Genomic DNA, 11515 nt, shown 5'->3' with positions numbered 1-11515 from the left:
AACCACCTCCTAAAAGCCTCGCCAATAAAACTTCAGGGATTAGTGACTTCCGGTTTGTCGGCTTCGCGAGCGGCAGGGATTCGCGAAGCTGCGCGATCCTGCTGCGCTAGCCGCTTTTGGGGCTCCGATCCGGACGGAGTGCGGAGCTAGGCTGCCCTGCAGGGGCAGCTGAAGGTAGGGGGATCCGGAGACGGGTTAGGGGTGTTGCAGACCCCTCCCGGCCAGCAGAACCCCCTTTTCCCAAGACAGTGCAGCGGCGGTCTGTAATGGCCACCACAAAGAAGCTGGCAGCCGGGTAAGAATGCGCAGGAGGAAGTGGAGAAAGTTTTGAAAGGAGAAAGTTTTTCTTGGTTCCTAGGACTCTAAGACATATTTAACAAAATTCCTGAAAAGTATGACTTTCTGAATGATACCTTCTAGAAGAGGAAAAAGCGGCAGTTTGGTGGTGCTGAAAGGAAAGCTTACCCTCTTTTCCTACGGAATAAATAAGTGGATATTAAGAAACCTATTTTTTTAGGTGAAAACTGGCTTTAAGCGATGAGTGGGAAGAGAGAGGACTAAAAAAAATATATTTGTATGCTAAGACTTTGTTGGAGGAGATGCCTTAAGGATTTGAAGACTAAAATATATTGCAATAAGATTTTAAGATTTTAAGAAACAGATTTGGACTTTCTTTTTCTCTGATTGATACTACCCCAGGAGGAGAAAGTGAGAACTCTGCCTTGGTTTGGACTGATTGATAACTTTGGGACTGTTTTATTTTCTCTTTGGAATATTCTGGTTGTTGTAAGAAGAAAGAAGGGGAAAAGAAAAGAAAAGATTTATAATGGCTCTCTCTATTGAGGAACTGAGAAAAGATTATGAACAAGCAAAAAAAAATGGTAAAGCTGGTTTGAAAGAAGCCTTCCTTTTTTAGAAATGGCGCTTATTAACTATCAACAAACATTACAACAGATGAAGACAGCAGAAGAAGAAGAAGGAAAGGAAGCCATTTTTAATGAATTTCAAAACTCGACCAAGAAAGAAGGAAGAGGGAAAGGAAGAGAAATAAAGGACTTAAGATTTAAAAAAACACTTAAGAAAGGGAAAAATAAGGTGCAAAATCAATATAATGATAGTAAACAAAAGGGGAAAGGAACACGACAGAGAAGGGAAGCCAGTAAGGCAGAGGCTAGAAGAAGGTGGGGTAGAAAGGTTTGTTGGGAGAAGAAAGAAAGGGAAAAGGTGGAGAAAAGCTACAAAGTTTTGAAATTAAATGGGGAAAAAGGAATCTTTTTTAGGGATAAAGGATAAAGTATAATTTCTTCAAAAAGATTTTGCAAGGTACATAAGATGATATTGTAGTATTGTATCAGAAATAGAAAACATAAATGGTTTAAGAGTTGATAAGAGATTAAAATGTTGAAATGTTTAATAATGATTGGTTTTAAAATTTAATAATATGAGGGGAGGTTTAGAATATTGAGTTTCAATTAAAGAGTTTAATAAGATTATGGTATTGATGTTATTATAAAATTCCTATTATAGTATTTGTTTTTAATATTTACATATATTGTTTAACTATGTATTTAATTATTCTGGATGTACTATTTAGATAGAATGTACCAAGCAAAATCGGATTGGGTATTGGGCGTTATTTTAAAGGTTAATTTGATTAATTTAGGGGGGAGATAGAAAGGCATCATACTCTGATTAGTGATTTCAGGAGAAACTTCTTTTTTTTTTAAGGAACGAGACAAAGGGACAATAAAGAATGGACAAAAGATACAAATATAATGACTCAAATTAAGATGATTAATTAAGTTAGAATTAAGAAGAGTGAAATATGTGGAGAAGTTAATATAGAAGACTTAGAATGGTAAATAAAATAAGTAATGATATGTAAGATGAGCATGAATATAATTGAAGTCCATGAAGAGAGAGATACCTGGGTCCAAGTTACTTTCCAAAAGATTTTTTTATGTTTTGTGTGTTGTGTGTGTATGTTTTTTTTTTGGGGGGGAGAATTAATAAAACCTTGCAGAAATGTAGAATGAGAATAATGGTAACTAAGTCAGAAAGAAATAGATGAAATAATAATAATGAAATTGAATAAGAGTAAAGAGAAGTAAAGAGAAATTGGATAAGAGGTTTTTGTATGTTTATATGGAAATGGTTTAAAACAGAATTATAGTTTATCTGACTTGTTAAATTTATAATGGAAAAAGGTTTAAACATGTAATGGATAATGATGACTTGTGTGTTTTGAAAATTAATAAAACTTGTTTAAAAAAAAAAAAACTTCAGGGATTACTCCAGGCAGTCGCCAGGAATTAAAAACTGTGAGATGCCCACAAAGGGGGAATGGTTGTGATGGACTACTACAATGTGTGGCAGTTTCCTAAAAAGGAGGGAGCATATTTCAGAAAGGGGAGAGGAGACAAAAGGTAAAACAGCCAGAGCTGTATAGGAGACAGAGGAAGAGAATATGGATACCCACAGTCTATTGTGTGTAGGCAAATAAAGAACTCTTGACTGAATTGCTCTTCATTATTCTTGGGTTTAACCTGACAAAAACTAACTTGAAGATACACACACACACACACAACCCCCCCTCCCAAAAAAAACTCTGCCTAGATTCCAACTGGAGGCATTTTAGAAGCTCAGTTATAAACCTAAGCCAATTTTATCACAAGATTGAAAGATTAAAATAAAATAATTACATTAATGCTGTTAAGAGGCTTTAGTTGACTAATTGCACTACTTGGAATCATGCACTGAATAACGAATACGTTTGAATCTGCACTGAAAGGGATTTGGATAAATCCTACATCTTCGAAATGAAGCTGAGCCAGAGTCCTAGGATAGGAAAGACAGCCACCTTCACATTTCCTGCCTGCTGAAAAACTGGAAATGAATGATGTAGCTAATCTATATCTTCAAATACTGTTTGATTTCTGCTGTAAAAAAAACAAAAACGGGCTCAGTGTATTACTAATAGACAGAACTGTGTTTGACATATAAAGTATGAATCATACTTCAAATTCTTCCCTACTGCTCTGACAAAATTACTGTCTTTCGCTTTTATGAAAAATAGGTCATATTTCATAGTTTATGCAGGTAGTCCTTGACTTATGACCACAATTGGGACCAGAATTTTTGTCATACATTGTTGCAGTTGTCAAATTCAATTTTTTTTTTTAAGACAAGTTTTATTAATTTTTAAAACACACAAATTATCATTATTCATTACATGTTTAAAATTATGATTCTGTTTTAAACCATTTCCATATAATATACCAAAACCTCTTATTCAATTTCTCTTTACTTCTCTTTACTCTTATTCAATATCATTATTATTATTTCATCTGTTTCTTTCTGACTTAGTTACCATTATTCTCATTCTATATTTCTACAAGTTTTTACCAATTCTCCCCCCAAAAAAGACATATACACACAACACACAAAACATAAAAAAATATCTTTTTGGAAAGTAACTTGGACCCAGGTGTCTCTCTCTTCATGGACTTCAATTATATTCATGCTCATCTTACATATCATTACTTATTTTATTTACCATTCTAAGCCTTCTATATTAACTTCTCCACATATTTCACACTTCTTAATTCTACCTTAATTAATCATCTTAGTTTAAATCATTATATTTGTATCTTTTGTCCATTTTTATCATCCCTTTGTCTCATCCCTTATGAAAAAAAAAGAAAATCAGTTTCTCCTGAAATCATTAATCAGAGTATGATGCCTTTCTATCTCCCCTAAGTTAATCAAATTAATCTTTAAAATAATATCTAATACCCAATCAGATTTTGCTTGGTACATTCTATCTAACTAATACATCCAACACAATTAAGTGCATAATTAGAGAATAAATCCAAATATTAAAAAGAAATACTATAATAAAAATTTTATAATAACATCAATACCATAATTTTATTAAACTCTTTAATTAAAACAATATTCTAAACCCCTCCTATTATTAAGTTTTAAAACCAATCATTTTTAAACATTTTAACATTTTAATCTCTTATCAACTCTTAAACCATTGCAATACTACCATCTCATCTTATGTACCTTGCAAAATCTTTTTTTTAAAAAAAAAAATTATACTTTATCCATTATCCATAAAAAATTCCTTTTTTCCATTTAATTTCAAAACGTTGTAGCTTTTCTCCACCTTTTCCCTTTCTTTCTTTTCCCAACAAACCTTTCTACCCCCTTCTTCTAGCCTCTGCCTTACCGGCTTCCCTTCTCTGTCGTATTTCTTTTCCCCTTTGTTTACAATCATCATATTGGTTTTGCACTTTATTTTTCCCTTTCTTAAATGTTTTTTTAGATCTTAAGTCCTTAAATCCTTTAGTTTTCTTCTTTTCTCTTCTTTTCTTTTCTTTCTCTCTTCTTTTTTCTGGATCAAATTCTGAGATTCATTAAAGATGGCTCCTTCCTTTCTTTCTTGTTCCTCTGCTGTCTTCATCTGTTGTAATTTTTGTTGATAATTAGTAAGCGCCATTTCTAAGAAAAGGAAAGCTTCTTCCACACCATTTCTTAGTTCCTCAACAGAAAGAGCCATTATAAATCTTTTCTTTTCTTTTCTCCTTCTTTCTTCTTACAACAACCAGAATATTCAAAAGAAAATAAAAAGATAAAACAGTCCCAAAGTTATCAATCAGTCCAAACCAAGGCAGAGTTCTCACTTTCTCCTTCTGGGGTGATATCAATCAAAGAGAAAGAAAGTCCAAATCTGTTTAAAGTCTTGTTACAATATATTCTAGTCTTCAAATCCTTAAGGCATCTGCTCCAACAAATCTTAGCATACAAATATTTTCTTTTAATCCTCTCTCTTCCCACTCATCGCTTAAAACCAATTTCCACCTAAAAAATAGGTTTCTTAATATCCAGTTATTTATTCCGTAGGAAAAGAGGGAAAGCTATCCTTTCAGCACCTTCAAGCAGCCGCTTTTTTCCTCTTCTGGCAGGTATTATTCAGAAAGTCATACTTTTCAGGAATTTTATTAAATATGTCTTAGAGTCCTAGGAGCCAAGAAAAACTTTCTCCTCTCAATCACTTTCTCCACTTCCTCCTGCGCATTCTTACCCGGCTGCCAGCTTCTTTGTGGCGGCCATTACGGACCGCCTACACCGTCCTGGGAAAAGGGGTTCTGCCGGCCAGGGAGGGGGTCTGCAGCACCCCCAAACCCTTCTCCGGATCCCCCTACCTTCAGCTGCCCCTGCAGGGCAGCCTAGCTCCGCACCCGGCTGGGTCGGAGCCCCAAAAACGGCTAGCGCGCAGGGATCGCGCAGCCGCAAATCCCTGCCGCTCGCGAAGCCGACAAACCGGAAGTCTCCTCAGTTGTCAAATTCAATTTTATGATTATTTTTACAACAATTGCTAAGTGAATCACTGTAGTTATTAAGCTAATCCACAATCTTCCCAATGAGAAACTGGCAAAAAAGTTACAAATCATGATCATGTAACCACATGATTGCAATCACATTGCAATCACGTGACCATGGTGGTGGTGTAACAGTTGTGAGAGCATTGGTCATAAGTGTGAGGACCAGGCTTTTTTTTCAGCACCACTGTAACTTCAAACATTTGTTAAACAATTGTAAGTCAAAGGCTACCTGGATAAGTTCTTAATTGTTAAATGTTTGCAATATCTGCAAAACAGAAATGTTTTTTAAAAAGTTAAATCCCTCAACCCAAATTATTTACAAATTGTGTAAAAGAAAAATTAAGCAACAAAGCATTGTTTTTACTTAATTCATAGTAGTCATTACAGCTGAACAATCAGAATTTTTGATGAAATGCTTTGGCATTTTTAGCACAGAACTTTAGGCCTCCTGTTCAAATATTCCATTCACCTCAAAGAGTAGAATTTATCACATTTAATTTTGGGGGGAAACCCTGAGCCCTTATGAACATGCACAGGAAATAAAATTATAAAAGGACTTCTGGAAAGGGCTTTAGATGGAAGTTGGTGCATTAAAACTAAGGTCTTCCAGATTTGTACCAAATTAGCCTGCGTTGCAATGATTTTTACAAATAAATCACTGTTGTTGCATAATTCACTCTGGGGACATTAATTTGTATTTACTGCATTATTCTGCATGCACATTTCCTAGCTCAGCCTAGAGCTAAAAGATTTCTTCAAGAATACTAAAAATATGTTAAGAACCAATCACAACCATTTCCCTACATTCCTAAGACTTCTGTTTCTGATTGCTCCAAATGTTTAAGCATCAAAACTGACTAGTATAAGGTCCCTGACATTGATGAGGATAAAAATTATCCAGACCTTCAGCACCAAAATTTATCCATCTGTAAACCACAGTCTAGAGAACTACAACTGGCATTTTTTTTAAAAAAACCTAAGTCTTATTCGGCCAAGAGAGCTTTTAATACCCTTACCTGGGCAGGATGAGCGATCTGGGCCAGCCCCCCACCTTTTGACAAAGAGAGAGCCTTTCGAATGGTATTCAGCTCTTGAATGGTGGCTCCTTTTAAAGCAAGTAACCTGGTGATGGTGGCCTTGTCTTCAAGGGTGACAGGAGGGATAGGCGCAGGTAAAAGGGCAGAACCACCTCCTAAAAGGCAGAAAAGTATGCTTTTAGGCAACAAGGCTCCTTTTTTGCAAAGGTTAGCCTCTATCAGAAGACAACAGAATTCCAAAGAGAGGCAGTATTTTCCTCTTTGCCTCTTTCCATCCTTTGCAATTTTTCTCCTCCCGCTTTTCAGATGATTGTTTTACAGAATGACAACTGGGGATACTTTCCTATCAAGTGATTAAAACAGAGATTCACATCTAAACTTCTAAAAGGGCAAGGTAGCTTTCCTCCCATATATATTAAAAGTAGACAGCCAATTTGGTGCATTGGTTAAGGATCAGACTAGAAACCAGAGACCGTGAGTTCTAACCCTGTCTTAGGCATGAAGATATCCAGGTGACTTTGGGCCAGTCACTCTCAGCCCTAGGAAGGAGTAAAGGGCAAACCTCTTCTGAAATACATTGCCAAGAAAACTACAGGTAGGCTGTGTTAATATCTTACAAAATTCATCTTTGCAAGTACAAATAGCGAAATCTGGAAATGATGATGTGGTGGCAGCAATATAGGCACAGGAAAGTTAACATATCACTGTGTGTGATGGATTGTGTTTATGAAGGGGGAGATGGACTGCAGTGAAGGGGCAGTTTGTCAGAAAGAAGAGAGAATATTTCAAGGAGGCGAGCAAGACAAGAGGCACCACAAGTTGATCAGGAAAAAAGTTAGGATAGCCACTCCCTAGAATCTAGTTAGGGTGAGAGTAGTATAGGTTTAATCTGGCAAGAGTCTGTCTATATGATGCGAGCAAATAAATAACTGAATGTTGGCTGTATTGTTTTATCTCATTCTTGGGCTGGGTGTGAAAATGAGATATAATAGGGATCATTCACTTCATAAGCATTCCTCACCTCCCTAAATCTACAAGATTCAGAAATGCCTCTGAACTCACATGATTGCAACCTATCTCGGCTAGTCATTAAAGCTCCCCACTTTTTTGTGTAAGCCTGAAAAAAGATAATTAAGGTTTAAAGAATCCACAGATTTAAGTTAACATGTCCCTTCAAACAGTGGTATTTTTTTTTCAGATGAAGAAAGGTGAACGAATAACTGAGAAGTATTCAGCTCACACAAAATCCAACACACTTCTTAAGGATTATTTTCAGAACACAAAGCTCTCGGAATTAGACTCCCGATAATCCAATGAACTGAAAGTTTCATCCTGAAATCCATTCAGGTTTACTTATGTAAAGAAAGCCATCGACTAGCATGTACAGATGAGAACACATTTTACAGTGCTTGTTATTTCTGCACAAAAAGAGCTCTAAACACAGGGCCAGTTTAAGCAAAATAGAGAAGGGAAATGAACTGCAACTGAACACTTCAGCTGGGTGCCAGGGATAGATGGATTAGAGGGAGACAATCCATTAAAGAGAAATATCTCAAGCACCAGACAGGCCACCGGAGCAATGGATGCACAATCACAACTAACAGAAAGTCCATAGAAATAAAAGATCAAGAGAGTAGTGAAAAGACACAAGGTCAACTCTGTCAATGTCAGTTCAAAAGCTGCCATGAAATACAAAACATGCTGAAGTTTGAGGCACAATATCTTGCAAAATATTCCCCTGAAAAATAATTATATAGCGATTTTTAACCAACTGTTAGAAATTTACTCATGGCCACGTTAACCAGAAAGAGAATTATTCTCACATGAGATCAGTGGCTTCCAAAAACCTAAGGACAAAGTCAGTGGCACCTGACAAGGATGACTTCTTTTCAAATAATTGCCTGCATAAGTATGAGTAGACTTTCCCTCAATCAGCAGTATCATACTGATCACTCTTCCGGGGATGGTAGAATCTCTTTATATCTATCTCATTAAGTTCATCTATCTTCTATTTCTTTGCTAGCAGATCTTTACTCAAATTGTAGGGGATGTGAAGACTATCTTCTCCACCCTAGATTCAAGAACAATTACTCTCATTTAGTTGTCAGAATCAGATCCTGCTATGTCTGCTTGTGTTTTGATGTCACAGATGACATTCATACAGCAGGGGTTGTTAACAACTTCTTTAGTAAATTAGACTACACATGCCCTTGACCCTTGTCTTCTCTAAGGCAACCAAGAAAGATCCAGTCAACTAGATGGCCAATCCTTCACTGAACATCCAGCCTTGGGAGGAGAGGGAACGCTAGTATGAAACTTCTAATAAAAGAATTTTTTAGTTCCCGATCCTGTTAGATAATTTCCAATTAGCTATTCTTGAACAAGGTGGTTAATCATAGAATGGGACCCTCAGGTTCAGGGGTTCCTGGGTGAAACAGGTTTCTTAGACTCATTTTAGCTTGAGAACTGGGAACGATGAGAACTGGAAAAATCTTTGGTTGCCTTGGTAAATAATCCACAGTGAAATCAAGACTATGTCCCTGTCATTCTGCTGGACCTCTCAGTGGCATGTAGCTCCACTTCTCTTTTTTATCTACTGATAGGAATGATGTGGGTTCTAAATTGGATTTTATTAACAGCAATAGGTGAGGTAAATGGTTAGATGCCTACAGGCACTGCTATACCCCAGTCCTATAACAATTGCTAACAATTACCTCTTTATTTTGGGGTACAATTCAAAGTGCCGAGAGTAATTTTGAAAGCATTACAGGCTTAGGGTCCAATACACTTCAGGGATTGCCGCCTTAATGGTAGACCTCAAACTCTGGAACCTTCTTCTTAGGAGTCTAGACTGTCGCCCTATTGGATAATGTTTTGCAAATAGGCAAAGCATTGCTATTTTAGGAAGGCATTCAATATCATGTTCAGTTTTAGAAGACATGGTTATTCCTATTGGATGTCTTTGTACATTTTTGGAGCACTGCCAAAATTCAAATCTTGCACTCATTTCAAGTGTTTTAAGTTGTCCTGAGTGATGCATATGCATTAAAGGACAGGAAAACATATACATCTAAAAATAAAATCAGTAACCATGCTGATTAATTTCTGCCTCCCTAATCTGGAATTCCTTCTTCATGCAGCCTATGTTTTTACATTTACAAAATGTAAATTTTACACATCTAAAATGCAAAACCTACAAAAGGGGTTGATTGTGGCCAGTGGTGGAGGATGAGTGAGGAGTAAGCGTGAATGTATTTTTAAAAGAGCTGCCTGAAAGTTCCCACATAGCCGATATTGCCCCTGAATAAAGAACATGCTACCCAAGCTTGCAGAATTGTGCCAATTTAAGCGGAAAGGCATTGTGAGTGAAACCCCTGCTCCAGACTTCTTTTGTCTCAGCTTCATCCCTGATTCAACCATGTCCATACCATGAATCAGTCTTGCATGACAGTTATCTTACAACCGGTAAATAGCAATGTTTCCAGAAATGACTCCAGGATCCTAGACTTTCTTGTTTAACAGGGACACAAACTGTAGCTGGAGATGCCCAATAATCCATGTATGTTTTCATATTCTTATTGGTTTAATATGCAAAAAAAGAGATGAAATGGGCGAAATAAAAAAACATATAGAGAAATAGGAAGCAAAATAAATCACGGAATATATCAAACCAATATTTAAATTCATCTTTTCATCCTGATCACACAGACTAATATTGACTAATCTTTCCATTACATCAAGAGAGATCCAGTTCATAAACAGCAAGGAAACACATATCTATAATCTCCAAATTTCTTTAGCTATGTTTGGCTTAGCATTACACAACCGAAACTAAACATTTTTAAGTTGCTTCAGTTACTCAGAATGATTATGTATTTTACCCTACCATACAGTGCAATTACTAGCTGGCTCAGTATCTTTGCTTCATATATTTCAATGAATATTTTGTTCCAAGTTAATAAAGTTCCCATTTAAGAGCTCAATAATATTCTCATATAGGCTGCTAAAGAGTTTCTTAAATTTATTAAATGATGTTTTGTGTATTTATTTATTCATTTATTTAATTTCTACAGCTGTCCATCTCAGGCAATGACTCTGGGCTGCTTATAGTTCAAATATATTTACAAATAATTTTTTTTCTTCTTTTAAAGAGAGATTCTACAAATATTTGGGTTGCCTAGACTGCCTTTAGGGCATATCTACGTGGTCATACTATTGCTTATGCCTCAAAAAAAAAAAAAGGAATAGTTGACAGTTAAGAAAATAGTGGAAAGAACAATCTGTACAATAATTGCACCAACATAACTAATACCAAGAACATCAAAATGAAATGAATGCTATGACGTAGACCTCAAAAACATGGCTACTTGGAATGTCAAATTCCTAGCTTCTTCAGACAAACAATTTCCAGCCCCTTCAGACCAAACAAATTTGCCAACTCTTTGGCACACTACACTCTTCCATGGACAACAGGATCAACCTATTTTCTAAAGGACCTGAGGATGGGACTAGGAATAATGGGTGAAAGATTATTAAAGAGAGATACAACCTAGTATTAATAATGGAGAAATGTCCTGACAGAACAATTAATCAGTGAAACAGCTTGCCTTCAGAAGTTGTATGTGCTCCAACACTGGAGGTTTTCCAGAAGAGCCTGGACAACCATTTGTCTAAAATGATTTAGGGTCTCCTGCTCAAGCAGGAGGTTGGACTAGAAGACCTCCAAGGTCCCTTCCAGCCCTGTTATTCTATGTTCTATATTCTAGCTTCATGCTCCTGCTCAACTTACTGCGTTTTTCAATATTACATGGCATATTCTTTATTCTTATTCTGGACTGCCACCTGCTGGACCAAAACAAGGCTAGCAGTTTTGAAATTTCTAAGCAAGAAAAGCTAGAGTGGTTTCATTAAACTGGAAATATCAGTAGAAGAACATAACCTATTTTAGAGATTAGTTGCAAAATAAGAGCCTGAGCATACATACTTCTGATTTTTCAGTAAAGCTGAATTTGATGGAGAAAGAGAAAAAAAGTACATCAGGGAGACACATACAACCAGGGGTGGGATTCAAATTTTTAACAACCG

General features: G+C 36.3%; 1 protein-coding gene across 2 annotated transcripts in view; it reads right to left on the bottom strand.

Annotated features, from left to right (window-relative positions):
• The window catches only part of GLYCTK (glycerate kinase), a 28924-nt gene that overhangs the window by 2586 nt on the left and 14823 nt on the right, over nt 1–11515 (bottom strand). For both annotated transcript variants that reach the window (XM_026683546.2, XM_087954925.1), the window contains one exon: nt 6410–6585. In XM_026683546.2, coding sequence (XP_026539331.1) covers nt 6410–6585 — 176 coding nt within the window. The remainder of the gene's footprint in view (nt 1–6409; nt 6586–11515) is intronic.

This window comes from Notechis scutatus, chromosome 2, assembly GCF_049901735.1.
Source record: "Notechis scutatus isolate UNSWTSFEM ecotype Mainland chromosome 2, rNotScu1.2, whole genome shotgun sequence".
Taxonomy (NCBI): Eukaryota; Metazoa; Chordata; class Lepidosauria; order Squamata; family Elapidae; genus Notechis; species Notechis scutatus.
Note: the sequence above shows the minus strand (reverse complement) of the source record. Positions and strands in the feature narration are given on the sequence as shown.